At 41.4% G+C, this 24428-nt stretch overlaps 1 protein-coding gene across 2 annotated transcripts in view; it reads left to right on the top strand.

Annotated features, from left to right (window-relative positions):
* Vmp1 (vacuole membrane protein 1) overlaps window positions 1-24428 on the top strand; it is a 105713-nt gene that overhangs the window by 10665 nt on the left and 70620 nt on the right. The window contains exons 1-5 of one of the 2 annotated variants that reach the window (XM_016001747.3): window positions 5545-5881; window positions 11719-11820; window positions 13253-13388; window positions 14652-14742; window positions 15645-15755. In XM_016001747.3, the coding sequence (XP_015857233.1) occupies window positions 11745-11820; window positions 13253-13388; window positions 14652-14742; window positions 15645-15755 (414 nt within the window). In that variant the 5' untranslated portion in view covers window positions 5545-5881; window positions 11719-11744. Of the gene's footprint in view, window positions 1-5544; window positions 5882-11718; window positions 11821-13252; window positions 13389-14651; window positions 14743-15644; window positions 15756-24428 lie in introns of those variants that run through there. The other variant, XM_006983196.4, reaches the window with a different exon arrangement.

Genomic DNA, 24428 nt, shown 5'->3' with positions numbered 1-24428 from the left:
TGCATCCATATAGATTGGTATCAGGACCCCTCTCAGATACCAAAATGCGTGCATACATAGAACTCCAGCACTCAGGAGGGAGGCCGAGGCAGGATGATTGTTACCAGTTTGAGGCCAGTCTGGTCTACATGGTAAGCAGTTCCCCAAGACTTAAGAAATTAAGTTCAAAGGCATTCGAGGGATTTTGCATGCATTCCCCTTCAAATCATGTATTTTCAGAAAACACATTCTTTAACTGGCATCATCATTTGACAGTTTGTGTTATCTACTCAGTCTGGTGGTCTGATAATCTCTTTGATAGTGTGCATTGAGTCAGGGTACATTACTCACTTAGATTGTTTATTTAATTTCTGACACTCAGTTTTTCAGGTCCTTAATCTTTACAGCTTTAGGGAATCTGCAGCTGTTGTGGCATGGCCTAGAACTAGATACACTTAAGCATTCCACCAGGGTAGATACTCCTGAAGGCAAGGAAGGTTACTGAAAGCTGATGCCTAAGTTGACATCTTTGTATGGCTTGCATGTTTCATTAAGAAACATGACTCGGGAGGATGTTAATTTCATTGTGGAATAATGTTGCCAAGAAAATGAGAATCAGTGGGTTTAGTGTTCTTACTTTCTTTTCTTTCTCTTGTTAATTTTTCCAGCAACCTTTACCCAAGGGAATTTCTATTACTGCGTCACCACACAATTGTTTTAAAAATTATTATTTGTTTATTTGTATGTGGGTCTGTACATGCATGCCAAAGCATGTGGTAGTCAGGAGACAACTTGCAAGAGTCAGTTCTTTCCTTTTACATGTGGGACCTGGGATTGGACTCAGATTGTTAGCCTTGGTGGCAGGTGACTTTACCCACGAAGCCATTTTGCTTTAGTTTTGGGGAAGAGAAGTATCATGTCAAAATGTCAGCGTAATCCTTACTGTTATTTGAGGCCATGCTGTATCTGAATACTGCTTGTAGGTTTGTTACTAACTTGGTGGGTCTCCCCCTCCCCTCTTGGAGGACTATATAATTTTGTTCTGTATTGTTTTGTATTCTAAATGGGGCTAATGTTTAAAGTGAATGGAGTATTATAGTCTTAGCACTGAACGTACAGCCTACAAAGAACCTTTGTGAGCTGACTTAGCAATGCTTTCCAAGTACTTCTGTCAGACACACACAAAAACAGCACATATTTTAATACCAACCTCTAAGTTCCAACACGGCTGTTTAAGGTATTTCTCGTGTCTGAAATGTTGTTGGGTGTTCTGGGTTATGCTTCCGTTCTACTTCTGTCTTCTGACCTAGGCCACAAATTGCATTATTGTAAGGGATATAAGGTTTACTTTTGCAGCCTACTCTTATGAGCAAAACTGACTTACGCTGTAGACCCTCACTGCAAAGTGGACTCCACTGAAGGTCAAGAATTTATGCTAGATTCTTGTTTGAGGACATTTTAGTCTTTTAAACAGAACAAGGGTATTTTGGATTTACTACCATGTTCTTGAACTTGACAGTATTTCATGGTACGTGGCCAAAATTGATCCTGCTACATTGAACGTGAAAAGGGACTTATTATTTCATCTTATGCTACCTAAGTAGGCTTCTTTTAGATTTTTTTGTTTTGTTGTTTTTGTTTTTCGAGACGAAGTTTCTCTGTGTAGCCCTGATTGTCCTAGAACTCACTCTGTAGACCTGGCTGGCCTCAAATTTGGAGATCTGCCTGCCTCTGCCTCCTGAGTGCTGGGATTAAAGAGGTGCGCCGCTGCCACTTGGCTTCGATTTGTTGATTTTTATCTGTATGGGTGTTTGCCTGCATGTGTGTTTGTGAACCATGTGTGCTTAGTGTCTGTGGAGCCCAGAACAGGGCATTGGACCCCTAGAACTGAAGTTATAGGCAGTTGTGAACTGTTGTCTAGGTGCTGGGAACTGAACCCTAAATCCTTTGGAAGAGCAGCCATTGCTCTTAACTACTGGGCCATCTCTCCTGCCCTCCATTTTAGACTTTTACCCTCAAATAATTTTTTTGGGGGGTGGGTGTGAGGGCTTCAAGACAGGGTTTTTTTCTTGTATAATATTAGATGACTAGCCTTAATATTATACATCCCAGGGGCTCAGGAGAGAGAACTACTAACAGCGAGGACTATTTTCAGGAAATAGAGTCTCAGCACACCGAGCTCTATAGTCCACTTGCTTTAATTCCTCTGGCATAACATCCTTTATACACAGCTTCAGTTCTGTTCTCATGCCTAGCTCCTTTCTTGCCTGATTTCTCTCTATACTTACCTATTGCTCCTTCTAAGTTCTATCTTAATTCTCTCATCTTAACTCTGCCTTATCTAGGTCCTTTTCAGCTTGTTCTTACCCAGCTAGTACTTCCCCATCTGGCTCTTCCTCATCTTCCATCTCATTCCTCTAGTACTCTCTTCTAGCCCTTCAATCTCGTTCTTCCCCCATCTCAGTTTGTTCCTCTCAAGTTCTTACCTGTCTAGTTCTTCCATTCTCTTTTCTCTTCTCCCTCCTGTGCCCTGGAAGTCCTGGTATATAAAGCCAGGCTTCCAGGGTCAAACGGAGGGGTGATAAGAATCACATTGAGAGGCAATAACTGTTAATTATCATTTGCAACCCCAAAGGGAAGTGACTAATGGGGAAATGAATTAACTAAAGGCTAAATGCGGGTAATATCTAAGAAGAGGGATCTTATGTGCTCAACTATAGTCTTAAATGTGATTAGTAGAAAATGTTAAGAATCTATAAGTTGCTAGGTCAATGAGAGAAAATAAAACTGTCTTTTTTCCTGTGGCTCCTATCTGTCCAAGCTATCTGCCATTTTTCTGCAGGGTTGGGGAAAGTGTGCTCAGTCGTTAGGCAACCTGTGTACAGCTAAGATGCCTCTGGTGATAGTTAAAGGGAGATCTGGAACTAGAGGTAAGGTTTGGGAAAGGAGGAAGTAAGGCTTAATTGGCACATCTGCCAGGCCTTCTCAAACAGGTAGCCTGGATGCTTAAGTCTGTTCTTAGAGAGTACAGAGGTATCTCTGATAAGGTACTTTCCTCCATCTGGGGATGGACCTGGCCAGATGCTGCCAATGATGATAATTACAGGGAGGCTTGAACTGGGGTTCTGGCTGAGTGTAGCTGGCAGCACAGAAGGTTATCTAAATATTCCTAGAAGTGGTTAGATAAGAAGTTAAAGGTCTATAAAGTGAGTTAAGGATGTAAGAAAGGAGGGTCCGAGCTAAATTGTGTAAAGCTATTAACGTCCACCTGACCTAGGTGGTGTCTCCTTGTGGAATTTATCTTAAACCAGGAGACTTGCATGTGAACTGTTATTACTGCTAGTCCTTGAAAGTGGCCAAGGGAGATATCTGATTCCAGAGGAAGCCTTTCCTGAGGCTGTTTTCCAAATACCTGGAATGTGTATGTCCAGAGAGTGATCAGTCCACACTGTTAGCCCTTCTTAGGGAAAAGTCAATTGGGAAAACTATGAAGGCACACATGATTTTCATAACATAATACAGCTGATATATAACAAGCCAAGTAAACACCAAAAGCTCCTTGGAATTTGGCTTCCTCTGAAGGAATTCTTTGATCCCTCCAGGTAGTGACTTTGCTATAACCAGCTGAGTTCTTATGATATATTCCTGCGGTCCGCAGCAGTTTCTCTGTGTAGTCCTGGCTGTCCTGGAATTCTCTGAAGACCAGGCCGACTTTGAACTCATCTGCCTGCGTCTGCCTCCCAAGTGCTAGGATTAAAGGTGTGTGCCACCACCGCCTGGCAACATGAAATTAAAAGAAAACAAAACAAAAAACTTGGAAAAGAAAAGGGCGTGGAGAAATAGTGCCTCTCCCTGCCAGTCACTATGTAATCTCCCTGTATGATTTGATTTTATTTGTTTGTTTTTTCGGTTTTGGTTTTGTGTGTGTGACAGGTTCTGGCGCTCGCTCTGGCCCTGCTAACCTGATACTTATGAGGATCCCCCAGGCTTTGCCTCCTGTGTGCTGGGATTACAAGTTTGTGTCATCATGTGTTTTGTCTTGTTTTGTTGAGACCGAGTCTTACACTGTGGCACATACTGGCCTAGAATTCATTGTGTATCTCATGGCAGTACCACTGCCTCAGCTTTTCGAATGCTGGGATTGCAGGTATGAGTCAGGATGCCTACATCTATATGCTTCCTCTTGAAATAGAAAGCATAACTACTGACAGTCCCCAAGGCCAAAGAAAAATATTTAAGGATGAAATGAAAATTAAGATGGGGGGGGTGTTATATAAATTGCTCAAACGCAAAAGCTTAAATTACCCAAAGAAACATTGAAAGAAAGAAACCAAGAGCTAGAGATGAGTCAGCAGTTGAGAGCACCCACTGCTCCTGCAGAGGACCCAAGCTCAATTCCCAGCACCCACACAGTGGCTCACAACCGTCTGTAACTCCAGTACCAGGGATGGAACCCTCTTCTGGCCTCCATAGGCACTCCACACATGTGAAGCACAGACATCCATGCTGGGAAACATCCATACACACACAATCTTTTAATGAAAGAAAAATTTAGATGAGAGAGACCAAACTGGAGATGGTAAGATTCTTTTTTTCTTTTTCTTTTATAACTATAAAAATTTTAAACAGTCTTGAGCTGAGAAGGAAAGCAGAATTGGGATGGGGTATAAATAAGTTCTATCTTGGGAAGTAGACATGGAATATATAATCCAAATGGTCCTTCCAGAAACAAGTTGTTTCCCTGTGACTCCAAAAAGTAAGATGATAATAATGAGATTAATAGGGTGTGTTGATGCTGGATTGGGTAACCATCTGCAGGTAGAAAACACAGGCAGCAAAGACAGATATTTCTCAGATAAGAGGCTTGGCCTGGGAGGAGGGGACTGGACCTGCCTGGACTGAGTCTACCAGGTTGATCTCAGTCCTTGGGGGAGGCTTTGCCCTGGATGAGGTGGGAATGGGGGTTAGGCTAGAGGGGAGGGGGGAGAACAATTTTATCCTTGGCTGATATGTAGAACTGAATTGTATTGTAAAATAAAATAAAATTTAAAAAAGAGAGAGAGAGATTTATGTCCTCTCAGGGCATCTAAGCTAAGCCTCAGTTTTGTAGTTTAGAAGTTTGAGTAAACATGCAGCCTAATGGGCTCTAAGGGATTAGAATTATTCCAGCCATCTTTACAACTCACAATACCAATTGTGTGTGTGTGTGTGTGTGTGTGTGTGTGTGTGTGTGTGTGTGTGTGTGTCTGTGAGAGAGAGAGAGAGAGAGAGAGAGAAGACAGGGCTTCTCTGTGTAGCCTTGGCAGTCTGGAACTTGCTCTGTAGATCAGGCTACCCTTGAACTCACAGAGATCGATTGAAGGCGTGTGCCACCATGCCTGGCTTTGGCCCAATTTTCTAATAGTACAAAGAAAAAGATGTAGATTGAGACTGTTTCTTTCAAAATCCTTCAAGAAATAATCTATATTTAGTTTGGGGAAAGAAAAGTGTCTTGCCAACAGGTCAGCACACCCATACTATTATGTAAGACCAGTTGTGTTTGGGGTACTGCTTTTTATGTTTGTTGTGACTTGTTCTGTGACATTATCTGAGTCGATTTACTTCTGCTTGCCTGTGTGTGCATTATAGGAGTGGGTTGGGCTTGAATACTTGGCAAGATCCTTCTGTGATCTGATTATTCTTACAGAATATTCATAAGGCACTGTCATGTGGAACATTCTGCTTGTGAGAGGAGAATTGTCACTATGTAGAGGGTATTTAAGGCTGAGTGACTAGATGACATCATTAGGGAGAGCGTGAAGAGAACACCAAAAGAACGCAGGACCAGGCTTTGAATAACTCCAAGAAGTAGAAGCAGAAGGAGCTGTCAACGGAAGAGAGAGCGATTGCCTCACCCAGGGAGGTAAGGTGTGAGTTTTTGCATTTGCCAGCGTGGAGGTCATTGGTGTTCTCCTGGAAAGCTATTTCCTGATTCCCCGATCAGTGGAGTCAGAAGGCTCACTGCATTGCTGATGAGGAAGTGTAGACTGTCTGTATGCAGCTCTCTGGAGAACTGTATCAGTGAAGGACAGAAATGGGAAGTACTAGATGATGTTTATTTGCCAGAGAGAATAAAGAAGCCAAGATTGACACAGAGAGAACCGAAGGAGCTAAGTGAGCTAAGTCCCTGAAAGGTGAAGAGGGTTAGTGCAGGATGTGTGTTCCCCACACGGCCTCTGATGACAGAAGTCTGCTCACGTAGGTGGGAGTATGTCTTAGTAGGACTGAGGATTCTCGCTTTGTTTCTGTGTTTAAAAAAAAAAATGAAGGGCTGAGACTGTGGCGCAGTGGAAGAGTGCATGCTGTCCCAAGATCACCCCCAGTAGTGCCAAAAAAAATTGAAACTAAGTTGATAACTGAGAGAATGGAGGACTATCAGTTAAAAGTTTGATGTTTGACATCTCAGATAATAACTGGCAGCCAGTGAACACTTGATAGATATTTATTGAGTAAGTGAATTTGAAGTGGGTGTACTGTTGTATTTGACTTTTCTAGCTCTGTTCAGTTGTTCAGACACATTTTCAGAATGCAGAGTAACCCCAGGAAAATGGCAGCTTTGCAGAGTTAGTTCTGCAGTTTGTGTGACAAAGAAAATATGTTTTAAATTAGGAATTAATTTCTCTTGAGACAAGGTCTGGGTATGTGGTAGGGACTATCTTCATCCTCCTGCTTCAGCCACACAAGTGTTGGGATTATGGGTATAATAATCCCACACCTCGCCTCTCCTAAATGGTCAAGATGCAGAAGAGGGTTTGTTTGTTTGCTTGTGGCACTGGCTGTCAAACCCCACGGCCTTGCACTGTGCCACTGAGCCGTACCCTTAACGCCAAGAGCTTCCGATGCTGTTATAACCAGACTCTGCAGAACCCTTCTTTCCTAGTGCATTCTCTGTAGGTTTGGGATTTCTTCTTTTGGAAATAATAAACATTTTTTTAAAATTTGTTTTTTTTTTGGGGGGGGGTGAATTTCTCCATTACTACTTTATTTTTTTTCCCCTTTTATTTTACAATACCATTTAGTTCTACATATCAGCCACAGGTTCCCCTGTTCTCCCCCCTCCCGCCCCCTCCCTTTACCCCCAGCCCACCCCCCATTCCCACCTCCTCCAGGGCAAAGCCTCCCCCGAGGACGGCAATCAACCTGGTAGACTCAGTCCAGGGAGGTCCAGTCCCCTCCTCCCAGGCCGAGCCAAGTGTCCCTGCATAAGCTCCAGGTTTCAAACAGCCAACTCATGCAATGAGCACAGGACTCGGTCCCACTGCCTAGTTGCCTCCCAAACAGATCAAGCCAATCAACTGTCTCACCTATTCAGAGGGCCTGATCCAGCTGGGGGCCCCTCAGCCTTTGGTTCATAGTTCATGTGTTTCCATTCGTTTGGCTATTTTTTTTTTCAATAATTGAGTAAAACTGAAATTTATTATAAGCCACAGTTGTCCTAGGGACCTCCATGCTATATATATAGCCTCCATGGTTCTATGGGTTGTGGTCTGATTGTTCTTTATTTTATATCTAGAATCCACTTATGAGTGAGTACATACCATGACTGTCTGTTTGGGTTACCTCACTCAGGATGATTTTTTCTAGTTCCATCCATTTGCTTGCAAATTTCATGCTTTCATTGTTTTTCTCTGCTGAGTAGTACTCCATTGTGTATATGTACCACATTTTTTTCATCCATTCTTCCGTTGATGGGCATCTAGGTTGTTTCCAGGTTCTGGCTATTACAAATAGTGCTGCTATGAACATAGCTGAGCATGTATCTTTATGGTATGAATCAGCATTCCTTGGGTATATGCCCAAGAGTGGGATGGCTGGGTCTTGAGGTAGTTCGATTCCTAATTTTCTGAGAAACCGCCATACTGATTTCCACAGCGGTTGTACAAGTTTACATTCCCACCAACAGTGGAGGAGTGTTCCCTTTGCTCCACATCCTCTCCAACATTGACTGTCATTGGTGTTTTTGATCGTAGCCTTTCTGACAGGTGTAAGGTGGTATCTCAGAGTCGTTTTGATTTGCAATTCTCTGATGATTAAGGATATTGAGCATTTCTTTAAATGTCTTTCAGCCATTTGTGATTCTTGTTTTGTGAATTCTCTGTTTAGCTCTTTAGCCCATTTTTTAATTGGACTGTTCAGTATTTTGATGTCTAGTTTCTTGAGTTCTTTATATACTGCGGAGATCAATCCTCTGTCAGATGTGGGGTTGGTGAAGATCTTTTCCCAATCTGTTGGCTGTCTTTTTGTCTTATTGACTGTGTCTTTTGCCCTGCAAAAGCTTCTCAATTTCAAGAGGTCCCATTTATTAATTGTTGTGCTCAGGGTCTGTGCTGTTGGTGTTTTATTTAGGAAATGGTCTCCGGTGCCAATGGATTCAAGAGTGCTTCCTACTTTCTTTTCTGTTAAGTTTAGTGTAACTGGATTTATGTTCAGGTCTTTGATCCACTTGGACTTGAGTTTTGTGCATGGTGACAGATATGGATCTATTTGTAATCTTTTGCATATTGAGATCCAGTTATGCCAGCACCATGTGTTGAAGATACTTTCTTTTTTCCATTATATAGTTTTGGCTCCTTTGTCAAAAACCAGGTGTTCATTAAAAACTTGTTTTTAAAACTGAATTTATTTTGTTTGTGAAGTAGACTGACTAAACAAAAATAACTATTTCATCAGTTATTTCTAACAAAATTACAGATTTTAACTTTCATAAAGAGAATTATTGAGAAGGAAATGTCAATAAGTTTTTTAGCATATTGTATAAGAACAATATTGTATAATTATTTGCTTAAATAAAAACTCCTGTTAAAATATTTCAAAAACAAAACCTTTATTTGTACAGTATCATTGTTGCTCAATTCGACCTTAAATGGACCCAAGTTGTTTGTCTACTCAAGATGATACTGAGGCAAAGAGTAAATAGGGGGAATGAGTTCAGAACAGTTTTGCAGGCCTGGGTGGTGGCAGAAAGTTTGCTTCACAATGTAAGCCTTTTTGTGCCCCTCCTCTCGGTGTGTGTGCGTGCGTGCGTGCGTGCGTGCGTGCGTGCGTGCGTGCGTGCGTGCGTGCATGCGTCTGCATGCACATGGGGAGCATGGTTAAGTGTGTGTTACCATATCCAGTTTATGCTCTGTTTTTTGTTTTTTTTTTTTTTACTGAAAATTGATCAAATCTTACTTGTTGTGATATATATATAGATGATTGGCTATGGGTTTTGTTCAAATCCAGTCCCCCATAGTTTCAAGCTTCTTCAAACTTACGTATGAATTAAATAATTGGAAGGTAGAAAATCCTTCATTCTTGTAGACAGTGCTGTTTCAGACATCCTCAGTAGACTTCATTAAAACTCTGATTTTATGTGTTTTCACAAGACACGTTTGTCGTTCTCTTATGGTAATGGCTATGGTGTATTTTGACAATATCTTCACAGAAATTTGACTTAAATTTATAAAATAAAATTTGAAATACATTGTCCTCTTAAGCTCCCATAAAACTCCTGCTCCTCTTCATTGTATTGGGAAATGTATATTGAATTTATATGAAAGATGTGGCAAGGGAGATGACCACAGCAGTTAAAGTGTCTGCCATGCAAGCCTGAGAACTGGAGTTCAGACCCCCAGAACCACATAAAACCCAGGCATGGCAGCATGCATCTGTACCGCCAGTGCTGGTGAATGCCAAGACAAAATGATCTCTGGAGCTCATTGGCTAGCCAGGCTAACTGAATCAATGAACTCCAGGTTCAGTGAGAGGCCCTGTCTCAAAAAAAAAAAAAAAAAAAAAAAAAAAAGTGGAAAGCCATAAACGAAGATAACTAGATATCTGCCTCTGACCTTCACACACTCTCTCATGTGCACACCCCACCCCACCCCCACAAAGTTGAGGCTATATGCATTTGTATGTTGTATATATTACCTTTAATTTTATACCTCTTGATAACCCATGTTGTCCCTATTTTACAAAATAGAGCAACTGGTACTCTCAACACTTAGGAAGCTGAAGTAATGTTATGGAGTTCAAGACCAGCCTGTGCTCCTTAGTGAGTTATAGGCCACCTTGGTCTCAAAACAGCAATAAAGTTGAACTTGTTTGTAGAGATTTATAGATTTGTTCAGATCCCTAGAGTAGTTGCTTGTGAAGGTTATGTTTAAATCCCATTCTGTTAAACGCTAAACCCTGTTTAATTATACACTGTCTTTTTTTCATCTAATCTCACTAATCTCCAATTTCATTCTGTTCAATTGTAATTGATCTCATGTGTTCATTTGTTTTCTGCCAGACTCTCCTAAAGACTTATCTTACTCATTATAACCTCACCTCAGGGGCCTGTTGTGGACTAGTAGAGTGAGTCACGGTGGTATCACTGTGAAGGTAGCATGATGTTGGTTTTTTGGTTTAGGTGGCTTCCAAGTTTCACCTACTTCCTACCCTTTGGATGTCTTAGCATTTAGGGTTAGTTCCACACAAGAACACATGTATATACATACATGGTCTTTTATGTAAATATCCTATCCCTGGCCAGTGGTCCCTTTCTTTTTGCTGTGTGTGTGTGTGTGTGTGTGTGTGTGTGTGTGTGTGTGTGTGTGTGTGTGTGTGTGTAGACAGACTCAGTGTCCCAAGTTCTGAGATTGCAGGCATGAGGCACCATGCCTGGCTCTTCATTTTGGAGAACTTGTTTGGAGGTTCTAGCAGGGGGGTACACCTGCTTCAACACCCTTGGCTGACAAATGGCTGTCCTCCTCAACCTGTGAAGCATGCACCTTTGGAAGGGACCTCCACGGAACAGTGGGAGGGAAAGGACACCAGTTTAGGCAACTGAATCAGCTGACTCCACCTGGCAGTCAGTGGGATGGTAGATGTTGCAAACAGGTCACACTCACATCTGCTTTATCTCTTTTGTGGGTGAATAAGTTATATTATTTGAATATACCCCCCCCCCCCGAGATAGGCATTCACATAGCCCAGACTGGCCTTGAACTTCTAATATATTTTAAACATGAAAATTTTATCTTCTGTGCCCATTACCATTTGAATCAGTGTTTTCTACATAAAGCTCTCCTGTGTTCTTGGATCTGTGATATTTGTGTTAATAATACAATGAATCTATTTATTTATTTACTTTTGGGTTTTTTGAGACAGAGTTTCTCTGTGTCATCCTATCTGCCCTGGAACTTACTCTGTAGACCAGGTTGTCCTTGAACTCACAGAGTTCCACCTGCCTCTGCCTCCCCAGTGCTGGGATTAAGTTGTGTGCCACCACTGCCTGGCTCATAAATGTTTTGTGTTTTGTTTTGTTTTATGAATTTATTTTCTAATAATGTTAATATAACTATAAAAGATAAAATGATAACAAAAAATGGCAAATTTCAAATAGTGTCTTTTTTAGTTTATGAATTAGATGGATATTAGATCTATAGTTTATCAGTATTGGGATGTATTAGTACTTGTGAATAAAATGTTCCCAAATTTTAATCTAGAAAACAAATCACTAGAATAACTATTTAGAAAAGGTTTATAATCACAAGCTTTTATATGGAATTATATAAGCTATTTATAAAACTCTTGGTTATAAAAAGAAAAAATAGTGTGAACACATCATATAGTTCACATGTAGGATGTATGCCATGTTGCTCCTGTATTCAGTTTTAGTCTCAGCTGCAAAGCAGAAGAATCTAATGTGTTGCTGGGCTTTATTTTCTGTGTTAGCTCCTCCAGAGTTACTGATCTATGAAATGGCAGAAAATGGAAAAAACTGTGACCAGAGACGTGTAGCAATGAGTAAGGAGCAGCATAATGGGAGTTTTCCAGGTAAGGAATATAGGCAGCAGTACTAGCAAACTGCCGGGGGCTGGCTCTTTATGTGTATCCCTCAATCCTTTCACCGTCCAAGTCGTTGGCCTTTACATCTTGAGATGCCGCCACACACCTTTAGTCTCAGTACTCGGGAGGCAGAGATAGGCATGCATCTGTGAGTCTGAGGCCAGCCTGATCTACTTAGTGACTTCTAGGACAACCAGGGATGTGTAGTGAGATTCTGTCTCAAAACAAACAAGCATATTGCAGCAGAAATGACTATCCTACATACATGTATCATTCCAAATTTGTAGTTTTAGTCCAAAATCAACTGCTGGATCTTTTTTTTTCCCCCCTTGAGGCAAGGCTTCAGGGTTTCTCTGTGTACCCATGGCTGTCCTAGAACTCACTTTGTTTATAGGCTAGCCTCGAACTCACAGAGCTTCACCTGCCTCTGCTTCCCAAGTGTTAGGATTAAAGGCGTGTGCCACCACCCACCCACCCAGCCAGCTAAGAATAGGATTGTATGGTTTTTTGTTTTTGTTTGTTGTTGTTGTTTTGCGGGGTTTGTTGTTGCTGCCTCATAAACACTGATGGGCAAACAACAGCCCTGGAGATGCTGGTGTGGTTCAGTGATAGAGGACACGCACAGCAGGTGTGAGTCCTGGATTGGTCATCAGCACCAAAAATGAGTAGTGACCGTGGCAATTCATTCCTTTCTGAGCCAGTAAAGATGGCTGAATTTGGACTGGTTGCCATTTCTCAGGATTATAGGACTTGCTGTGAATGGTTACCTGGGACATGGATGAAACTTTTTTTCATCCACTACATTTCTAAGCAGGTATACATTGTACTGTCCCTCTCCATGATAACTAAAAAGAATACTTTGCAGAGTTGCCACTGATGGAAAGAGGTAGATGTACAGACACATAAGAAGCCATTGAGGCTTCAGTACGGGGACCTACCACAGTCCTTGGCTTTCTGTTAGGGAGTTCAGATACTTGTGAGAATTTTGTTCCTCTCAGTTTAGTACTTTGTACCCCTTAAATTTTCAGGGTCTGGATGTGTTAAATCTCATTCTACTTTTGAGATTTTTTTTTTTATGTGTGTGCAGTCTAAGATATAACATAGGTAGGTGTGTTGATTTTAATTCTTTGAAAAAGGTGGCATAGCTGGGCAGTGGTGGCGCACGCCTTTAATCCCAGCACTCGGGAACAGAGCCAGGTGCATCTCTGAGTTCAAGATCCTGGTCTACAGAGCAAGATCCAGGACAGGCACCAAAACTACACAGAGAAACCCTGTCTCCAAAAACCCAAAAAGAAAGAGAGAGAGGGAGGGAGGGAGGGAGGGAGGGAGGGAGGGAGGGAGGGAGGGAGGGAGGAAGAAAAGAAAAAGGTGGCACAGATGTTAGGAATTCTATTTTAACTTCTATGCTGTTGTTTTTCAGACCCCTCTTCAGTATATGAAAAGAAGAGAAGGGATCGGGAAGAAAGACAGAATATTGTCCTGTGGAGACAGCCGCTCATTACCTTGCAGTATTTTTCTCTGGAAACTCTTGTAGTTTTGAAGGAATGGACCTCAAAGTAAAGAGTTTTCTATTACTTTTCATATAAATCGTATTTACTAATTTTAGAAGTCCTCAGCCATCTCCTACTCCCTGCCATCTGTTCCACCAAAATGGATTAATTAAATTTAGAACATTATCATAGGAACATTTGTTTTCCTTCCTATAGTTTAAAAAGAGTTAGACTTGGGGAAGGGGGATGTGGCTCATTCAGAGTACTTGTCTCCCACACACAAAGCCAACACCACACACTAACCAGGTTTTCAAGGTCATCCTTTGTTATATAGTTCAAGATCAGCTGGTCTACATAAAGATTGCCTTCCCACCATCACCCTGCCCCGAAAGGAAGAGCAGTAGATGGGGATGTTTGGTTTGAAGAAAAATGACCTCATTTACTTGACAGGTTATTACAGTTGACTACTTTTTCATGTTGGGTCTTGCAAGGGAAAACATTAAAAAGATAGTGTTTTTTTCTCCTGGTTTTATATTGAACATAAATCAGGCCTGTGTGCAAGTAGATACACCAAGTTGGACATGCAGCAGGTTCAAGATGCATGTGGTGCTTAACTGATAGCCAGTGAAAAAGAATGCTGCTGTAAAATGTGTCCTGTCTGTGTTTCTAGCTGTTTGAGATATCCAAAGCAAGTTGAACTTTCTTACCCTATTATTTTCTTGTTCTTCTAAATTATCTATACTGTTATCTTACATTTTGTTGTACTTAAAAATTATAAAACATGTCGGGCAGTGGTGGTGCTCGCCTTTAATCCAGGCACTTGGGAGGCAGAGGCAGGTGGATCTCTGTGAGTTTGAGGCCAGCTTTATCTACAGAGCGAGTTCCAGGACAGCCAGGGCTGTTTGTTACACAGAGAAACCCTGTCTCAAAAAAAAAACAAAAAAACAAACAAAAAAATTATAAAACATTTTGTAGCTCATTTGATCCTATAGGAGGTCTATGAAGAAGAAAAAGCAAATATATAATTACTATGATTTTAAAAGCAAAAACCAAAATCAGAAAAGTTAAGTGTCCTGCTAACAGAGCAGCAGTGAGTGGCCTACTCAGAAAGGGGCTTTGAAGCCCATGCTCTGGGCTTGCCCTGTAATACCTCTCCAAATTAAAAGGTGGGGTGTGGACAAGATCAGGCTTTGGACCCAGAGATGGCTGTGGTCAGGCTACTTGATAATTCAGGTTCTGGGCCCATGTCCTGTGACTGACTCCTTTTTACATCCCAAAGGCTGTTTCTGAAAATTGCAACGTAAATGGGAGATTGTTTTTATTTTTAAGATTGTGGCATCGTCAGAGCATTGTGGTGTCTTCTCTCCTGCTGCTTGCTGTGCTTATCGCTACGTATTATGTGGAAGGAGCGCACCAACAGGTGAGTTAGGCAGTAACTGCTCCTCGGCACTCTGTGCTCACGTGACATTTCTCAATGGGACTCATGTAAGTCTCAGAGTTTATACCCTCTACACTTGTAAGCGTGCTTTTGTGTTTTCAATTTATCTGATAACTGTTTCTCCTAATGTCTTATTCCATACACTAAAAATATAGAGCACTGTTCCGTAGTTACTCAACAGAATTTCAGTAGTTAGGATTCCTCTTGACTTTAAAAGATCGCCTGTCTCTGCCTCCCAAGTATGGGATTAAAAGGGTGTGCTACCACATCTAGCTCATTAACCCCTTCCTTTACTACTGTGTTTTGTGTGTTCCTAAAGTTTTCTCTTCACAGCTATTGTATAACGGTCCCTTTAACACTGTCTTGTGTTTTCTTAAAGTTTGTGATTTTTAACTGATTTTAAAATGTTGATTCTTAGCATCACTATACTAGACTGGGCATGGTAGCACACTTGTATAATCACACCATCTAGCAAGTAGAAGAAGGAGGATCAACTGAAGTTCAAGGCTAACCTGGTGTACATAGAAAGTACCAGCAGTCTGGACTACAGGATGCTATCCTGCCTCAAGAAATGAAAAAGAAAAAAAATAATGATTACCATAATAGTAGTTTGTTTTTTTGTTTTTCTCTCGTGCCAACTTATTCTGCTTGAATGAGTTGGGTTTTTGTTTTGTTTTGGGTTTTTGTTCTTTGGGGGCAGGTGGTTTGATTTGCGTCCTCTGCTATAGTACACTAACATTGTGAGACCTTTTGGAGGAATGTTTTTGTCTTAATGTTTCTTAGCTCCTCAGCTCTGCTGAGCTGGCTGGTCAGTGGGTGGTAGTTACTAAGGCATGTTCCTGGGCAGAGTGTTCGAGTTTATACCTTGTCTCTTTTCTTTTCAGTATGTGCAGCGGATAGAGAAGCAGTTTCTTTTGTATGCCTACTGGATAGGCTTGGGGATTTTGTCCTCTGTTGGACTTGGAACAGGATTGCACACCTTCCTGCTTTATCTGGTAAGAAAGACTTCTTTCAAATTGCAAGAACAGAGGAGATTCTTCTGTCTTTATTGGTGCTTTTCCTTCAGAAGCTGCAATCCTAAAATCTGTAGTTAATTGCTTCAGTGTTTTCTAAGTTTTCGGATCTTAAAACCAGGGCCTGAAGTTCAGCTTCTTGTTAAGCTCTGTGTTTCCTTTGGAGCTGAAGAGCTAAAAGGAGAAAAGGGAAAAACAGTTAAGCAAATATGGTTGCTTACTTCATTAATTCAACCAGAAAATTTTTTTCAGTTTTAGATTTTGAAGTAATGATTCTGACATTGTCCTCTGATCTCCACATGGCACCATAGCACTCATGCGCACACACACAACCCCCAAAGACATAGCCATTTGTTTGTTTTTCCAGACAGGGTCTCTCTGTGTATCCCTGGCTGTCCTGGAACTCACTCTGTAGACCATGCTGGCCTCAAACTGAGAGATCTTCCTGCCTCTGCCTCTGCTAGGATTAAAGGTGTGTGCCACCATGCCCAGCTGCCTGGATTTTTTTTTTTAAAGCAAATTTGGGCCGGGTAGTGGCAGCACACGCTTTTAATCCCAGAACTCAGGAGGTAGAGGCAGGTGGAACTCTGTGAGTTTAAGGCCAGCCTGGTCTACAGATCGACTTCCAGGATAGGCTCCAAAGCTACAGAGAAACCCTATCTCGGAAAAAGAAAAAAAAAAAAAAAGCAAATTTGAAGCAAGGAAATTTTCTTATTGTATATGCATTACAAACATTAAAAAACTGTGAAATGTCTTCATGTGAAGGCATTACTGTTCCATTTCCTCTGATCCAGGTATTCAGTAAAAGATTTAGAAGTGTACAAGCAAACAGAGCCACCCAGATGGCCCAGTTCAAGCCTGAGAACCTGAGTCTATCACTGGGACCCAGATGGTTGAAGGAGAAAACTGACGTTTCCCACAGGTTATTCTCTGACATCCACACATGTATCATTGTGCACACATACTAATCCACACAGACCCACATCATAATAATAAAAAAGTCGCAAAGTTTATTATAGAATTAATGTAAGGGAAAAGTAAAACCTTTGTTTCCATGAGGGAGCACTTCTACCCTTGATCAGTGTGCCAGTTTAATGGGATGTGGTTAGAATTTTCTCAGCTTTAGTTTCTAATGTATATTAGTGTTTTGGCTGTGTGCATATCTGCATCGTGTGTTTGTCTGGTGCCTGTGGAGGAAGTGGAGTAACCCATGGTTGTGAACTCATATGTGAGTGCTAAGAACTGAGCCCGGGTCCTCTTCAAGAACAACACTTGCAACAGCTGCTGGTGGCGCACGCCTTTAATCCCAGCACTCGGGAGGCAGAGGCAGGCGGATCTCTGTGAGTTCGTGGCCAACCTGGTCTACATATCATGTTTCAGGACAGGCTCCAAAGCTACCCAAAGAAACCCTTTGGGGGGGGGGGGGGACGACAAAACAGTACTTGCTCTTAATCGATGAGCCATCTCTCTAGCTCCCCATTTTCTCAAGTTTGGTTGGTTGGTTTAGTTGGTTGGTTGGTTTTTCAAGACAAGGTTTCTTTGTGTAGCCTTGGCTGTCTTGGAACTTATCACCACTAGGCAAATTTTTTTTTAATTTACCCTCTCTTTCATGATTTGTAACAAATGATTACCATAATTGCAGGTGGTCTCTGTGACGACCATGGCCAACAGAGTGTTGATCCACATGAGTTAAACTTCTATTTAACACAAATTACTAGCTAGTGTTGGTTCAAACTTCAGGAATCTGACCCCAAGTAGAGTAGTTTCTTTTAGGCATATTTAAACACAGCATAATTTGGTGAAAAAATTTCCTGGTGATAATTAACTCAGTCCCATGTGGAAACTTTGTAAAGTACATGTGACATCTTCCATAAAGATAGGTTCTATAGATTGATCTAGGAAAACAGTCTTATAATGAGAGCCTGCGAGAGGATCTGGGGTGGTCTGAGCCCTGCAGTGCAAAGGTCACCAGGCAGTTTACCACCTCTGCTCTGAAAACAGGCGTAATCTTTGCCTTTGAAGAGACAACCCTGCATGTTTAACATTCCTTGGTTCTCACAGATGTGAGGGCAAGGACCTCTGAGCCTCCTGCACTTAGAATCTCTATTTGTTGTTGGTGGTTGGTTTTTGTTTGTTTGTTTTGTTTCGTTTTGTTTTGTTTTGTAGACAAGGTCTCACTATGTAGCCCTGGCTGTTCTGGAACTTATTATGTAGACCAGGCTGGCCTTGAACCCACAAGAAATCATCCTGCCTCTGCCTCCTGAGTGCTGAGATTAAAGGCAGTCACCACCATGCTGTGCCCATTTAGTTTGTTTTTATCTGTTTGGGAAGTCCTGCTTACCTATCTTTCTTGTGTGAGCCTTTATGTAGCCCTCACTTAGATGTGATGACGTTGACACTCTGTGTGTCTTTTTTATGCGGGTGAAGTAGACCGCTCCACCTTACACTCATACAACCCTCAGGCTAGAGGCCAAGGAACCACGTTAGGAAACTAGTCTTGTCAGAAACACAGCTTTCGGGGCAGGCTTTGTAGTGAAATAGTGGTTAAGAATCCAGTTTTAAAAGACTAAAGATTGTAGCCGGGCGGTGGTGGCGGCGCACGCCTTTAATCCCAGCACTCGGGAGGCAGAGCCAGGCGGATCTCTGTGAGTTCGAGGCCAGCCTGGTCTCCAAAGCGAGTTCCAGGAAAGGCGCAAAGCTACACAGAGAAACCCTGTCTCAAAAAAAACCAAAAAAAAAAAAAAAGACTAAAGATTGCTGGGCGGGCGGTGGTGGCGCACGCCTTTAATCCCAGCACTCGGGGAGGCAGAGCCAGGTGGATCTCTGAGTTCAAGGCCAGCCTGGGCTACCAAGTGAGTTCCAGGAAAGGCACAAAGCTACACAGAGAAACCCTGTCTCGAAAAACTAAAAAATTAAAAATAAAAAAATAAATAAATAAATAAAAAATAAAGATTAAATTCATTATTTATCATTATCCTGTCTACTAAAAATCATGGCTTAAAAGTAATATGAAAATGCTTTGTACTTCATATTCACTGTTTTCCACAGTGGAAGTTGCCTTTTTGGAGTTATACTTTGTTAATTGTGATTGAATGTATACTAAATGGTCACTTAAAAGACTAAAAAGATTAGATCTTAAAATGCAGTCATATGTTTCAGTTAATGAAGGATTTCCTTATTTTTAAATTCAATTGAAAGATTATTACTTGCAATTGGGGTGGATTGGAGCCCTCATCATTCTTTGAGCATAGATAGTTGCTGTTTGCGTAAGAGTAGTGGTTAAGGGAAAGCAAATTCGTGTCCTCCCTGTGGCTCAGTGGTTAGGATGGATGGTTAGTAGGAACACCAGGTTTGGTCATTCTCTTCATTGAATTGCCAGTGAATTGGCTTCAAAAGGCTTATTATAAATTTCCTAAGCACTGTACTTGTGTGTCTGGGAGAATAAGCTTTTCTTTTCTTTTTCTTGGTGAGAAAAGCCTACGGTCTTCACATTCTCCAAAGATTGTCATCCATAAGTGGTTTGAAATCATTCTTCTAGGAGCCTGGGGAAATGAAGCAGTTAAGAACACTTATAACTAGGGGAAATAATGCCCTCTGCTGGCTTCCACAGGCATCAGGCTCTCACATCTCACACATCTATACACACATGAAAAGCATCCATACATGTAAAATACAGTAACTCTTAAGATCTTTTTAAAAAGAGAAGAATGGAAGCCATCAGAGGGCATTATATCCCCTATCTGTCTGTAAGTGTTCCTCACTGACACAGTCCTACCCTTGTGTATCTGTCTGTAAGTGTTCCTCACTGACACAGTCCTACCCTTGTGTATCTGTCTGTAAGTATTCCTCACTAACACAGTCCTACCCTTGTGTATCTGTCTGTAAGTGTTCCTCACTTGACACAGTCCTACCCTTGTGTAACTGTCTGTAAGTGTTCCTCACTAACACAGTCCTACCCTTGTGTATCTGTCTGTAAGTGTTCCTCACTGACACAGTACCACCCTTGTGTATTTGTAAGTGTTCCTCACTGACACAGTCCTACCCTTGTGTATCTGTCTGTAAGTATTCCTCACTGACACAGTCCTACCCTTGTGTATCTGTCTGTAAGTGTTCCTCACTGACACAGTCCTACCCTTGTGTATTTGCCAGTAGGGCAAACCTTACCCAAAGCCCAGACCATCAAGTGACTCTCTTAGCTTGGAGACATGGTTTATTATTTATCTATATTCATGTGTATACATTTTGCTTACATACAACTAGTGAATGGGGCTGTGTGTAACTCTAGTTCTAGGAGATCCAGTGCCTTCTTCTGACCTGAGTACCAGGCAAGCACATGGTGTTGTAGCTGTGTATGCAAGCAAGACACGAATACACACAAAATAAATCTAAACAATTTTTAAAGGATCAGTGATTGCATAAGGGTTAAAATATCACTTTTTCCTAATAGTTTTCCACAGTCCTCAACACAGCAATTTTGAGCTAGCCCTTTTCCCCATTGACTTGCACATTTATATATAGGAATTAATTCTCACGGCTACATATCCTGGGCTGATCTTGAACTCATAGCATCCTTCCTATCACAGCTTCCGGAATACTGAGATTACAGGTGTTCGATACCTCATGTGGTTTTCCATCCATTATTAGTCAAGAATATGCAGAAGTTCTGATTACAAGGGAAACAATCCAGTAACTAGGTTGGACTGTCTACTCCAGTATTAGCTATGTGATTGCTGGCATGTTGCTTAACTTTTAAAGCCCAGCTTACTCAACTGCAAATGAAGATGATAATGATACACGATTGTTTTGAGGATTAAATGGCAAAACAAATGTTTTGCAAGCATGATGTCTAGTACATAAAACTATTCAGGAAAATATTGCAACTAGTTAATATTACTACAATGCTTCAGGGTATTTGTTTTCGATTTTGAGAGTATAAGAAAAGGAGAAACACCAAAGACCACTAAGGGTTTGCATGTCACAGTGCATATGTGAAGGTCAGAGGACAATTTTTCAGGAGTCTCTTCTCTCATTTTACATGATTTTTTGAGGCAGGGTTTTTTGTTTTTATTGTTGTTGTTTGTTTTGTTGCTGTTGTTCTGTTTTGTTTTAGTTTGGTTATTGTTTTTTTTTTTTTTTTTTTTTTTAAGAGAAGGTTTTTCTGTGTAGCCCTGGCTGTCTTAGAACTCGCTCTGTAGACCAGACTGGCCTCAAACTCACAGAGATCCTCCTGCCTCCCAAGTGCTGGGATTAAAGAGGTGCACCACCACCACCGCCCGGCCGTGAGGTAGGGTTTTGTTGTTTCTGTGGCTGCACTGCATACTTGAGCTTCCAGCAAATTCTTCCTCCACCTCCACCTCCCATTTACCATGAGAGTGCTGGCATTATGAATGCACACCGTTGTGTCGGCTTTTTATATGAGTTCAGTGAATCAAACTCAAGTTTCCAGGCTTGTGCAGCAGCTGCTTTTTGCCAACACCGAGTGATCGCTGGCTTCTCGATTGGTTTTTTTTTTTTTTTTTGGTTTTTCGAGACAGGGTTTCTCTGTGTAGCTTTGCGCCTTTTCCTGGAACTCACTTGGTAGCCCAGGCTGGCCTCGAACTCACAGAGATCCGCCTGGCTCTGCCTCCTGAGTGCTGGGATTAAAGGCGTGCACCACCACCGCCCGGCTCTCGATTGGTTTTTTAAAGCAGTCATTTTCAGTTTATGTGCTTTAGCTAGTTTTTTCCCTTTGAAGTGCTAGGGATCAAACCAGTGGCCTTGAACATGCTTGCCAGATGATCTACTACTGACTGCATCCATAGTCCGCCCTTAGCTGTTCTTTTTTTTAATACTGATTTTATTTCATGTGCACTGGTGTTTTGCCTTCGTGTTTGTCTGCATGAGGGCATCGGATCCTGGAGCTGGAGTTACAGACAGTTGTGAGCTGCCATATGGGTAGGGTACCAGGAATTGAACCCAGGTCCTCTGGAAGAGCAGCCAGTGCTCTTAACCACCAAGCCATCTCTCCAGCCCCCAACCGTTAGCTATTCTTAACAACCTTGACTGTTTAATGAATCTTTGTCTCAAAAGTAAAAATAAAAAAGAGGAAATGCATGCTGGGTGGTGGCGCACAACTTTAATCCCAGCACTCTGAAGGCAGAGGTGGGTGAATAGAGTTTGAGGCCAGCCTAGTCTATAGAGTGAGTTCCCGGACAGCCAGGGCTACACAGAAGCCTTGTCTTGGCGGGGGAAGGGGATGGGAGAGGGGGATGTACAGAGAAGTGACCAAACAAGGACAGACCCCTGTGAACTTTTAAATTCTAAAGGATCACACGTGAAAAGAAGCTTGGGTTCCGGTAATCTGATTTACCTCCTTAGAATTTCTAATGGCCAATACAGCCACTCATTTAAGCAAATGTATCTCAGTCACACTCTTTTATATATAGGTACATTATATGAATTAAATTATGGGGCGAGAAAATGATTATAGAGTCCATTGTATGCCGTCAATGATTTATAAAGTCTTACATTTAAATAAACTGAGTGTGGTGGCACACGCCTATTAATCTCAGCACATTGAAGGCAAGATAAGGAGTTGAAGGCCATCCTCAGCTACATAGGAAGTTCTAGAGTCGACTAACCTACATGAGCCCCTATCTCTCAACTAGCAAAAATGGTAATTATAGCAAAAACTATAATAATTCCATTGGCTAAAATTTAGTCCTGTGTTATCTGCCGAATGGACAGTTTTTGACACTAGGTGGAGCAGTTTCCTGCAGAAAGACTTAAAGCCCCATTTCACACCCACTGTGCCTGTAAGAAGCAGTACTTGACCTGAAAGGATGTTAGCTTTACAGACAAGTGTTCTTTAACATAATTCACTTGTTGGCTTTTTTTAATATTTGGGTATCAAAGTAGGAAAATGCTATGTGCTTAAAGTATTAGCATTCTCCCTTCTAAAAGCAGTGTGAAAGAAAAATTTGGAATATTATAAAATTGACCAAGTTTTATTAGAAATTATAATCGTAAGGTACTGTCCTTTGAAAATGTCTACTTAAAAGACATTTTCTTTTTTTTTTAAGATTTATTTATTCATTATGTATACAGTGATCTGCCTGCATGTATGTGTGCAGGCCAGAAGAAGGCATCAGATCTCGTTATAGATGGTTGTGAGCCACCATGTGGGTGCTGGGAATTGAACTCAGGACCTCTGGAAGAACAGCCAGTGTTCTTAACCTCTAAGCCATCTCTCCAGCCCCGAGACATTTTCTTAATATTAGTATTTCAACAAAAGCTCTGGTAGAAATTAAATGCAAGAAAGATGGGAAGTATTGCTGTCCAGATGCCTGTTTTATTTTTATGTTTGGGCTGTTTTAAAATGCGGCAGAAATTGTACCTTTTAGAAGTCTGGCATGTTGTTTTCTCATGTGCAGACATCGCTGTGGTGGATGACACTGTGTTTCCTTCCGTGCACAGTGTCTAATAGCAGTCTGTGCTGCCTTAAGACTGTTTCCTGAGGTACAGATGTTTCTGGTACCCTTTGACTCTTGATTCCTTATTGCTAAAAATCAGTATTTGGGAAACATCACTGATATGGAGTAAAGCGATGTGGGGAGGTAGTTTCAGTTAGTGAAGTGCTGTATTGTTTCGTACCGTGACGGGATGATTCTCTAAGCCAAACCGGTAGCTGTCTTCTTCACTATCATTTCTACTTCTGGTGACCACCTTCAACACAGAGAAGGAAGAAATCCCCCCACATTGGATTCTGGTGTCCCTCAATACCGACTTCTATAAGTACAGTGACTGTGGGCCTGAACACTCTGAGTCAGAGCTCTTCCTGGAAGATTAGCAGCCCCTTTTCAGAAAAAAAGGCCTGTTTGCTTTTGTCTGATGGGGAAGGGCACCATAGCTCTCTTCCCTGTCTTCCCCAAGGAGTGACTCATGTGCTAACTCTCATGAGCATCACCACATCAAAAGCAGAAACCTAGGTCTCCAGGACATTAGGGGTTTGTTCAGACTGGATAGCTTCCTGCCCTTAGGTCACTATTTGTAAATGCGTGCTTCAAAGAGTGGGTCAAACAACTTGCACTAGCTTTTTTCTTTTTTAAACAGCTCTACATAAATATGTAGTCCATTTATTCTGAATCCTTAAGTCAACTTATGATCAGAATTTGCTTAGAAGAGGTTAGGAATGAAGCTCAGTGGAAGAATGTGTAGCAGCATGTAGTTAGCATGCTCAAGGGCCCGAGTTCAAACCCCAGTACTTCACCAAAAGAAAGAAAAAAGTCAGTTAGATTTTTGTTGTTGTTTTCTTTGATTTTTGGTTTTTGTTCCTTTATTCTTTTGGTTGTTTTGAGAAACGGTCTCACTATTTAGCATTGGCTGTCCAGGAGCTCACTAGGCTGGTCTCTAATTCTCAGAGATTGCCTGCCTTAGCCAACTGAGTGCTGAGATTAAAAGCATGTGCCACCGTGCCTGCCTCTCAATTAGGTTTAATGATAAATATTTGAGGTGATGGATCTGCTAAAAATCTTGAGTTTATCAATATACAATGTGTAAATGTTGTATATAAAACATCATACTGTACTTAATGCTATACAGTTATTTGTAAACTTTAAAACCAGTTTTAAGTTTCTTGGATTATGAGACTGACCTGCTGCCTGCTGCACTAAGGAG

The sequence above is a fragment of the Peromyscus maniculatus genome, chromosome 8 (assembly GCF_049852395.1).
Source record: "Peromyscus maniculatus bairdii isolate BWxNUB_F1_BW_parent chromosome 8, HU_Pman_BW_mat_3.1, whole genome shotgun sequence".
Lineage (NCBI taxonomy): Eukaryota > Metazoa > Chordata > Mammalia > Rodentia > Cricetidae > Peromyscus > Peromyscus maniculatus.
This window is presented reverse-complemented; position numbering and strand designations above follow the sequence as displayed.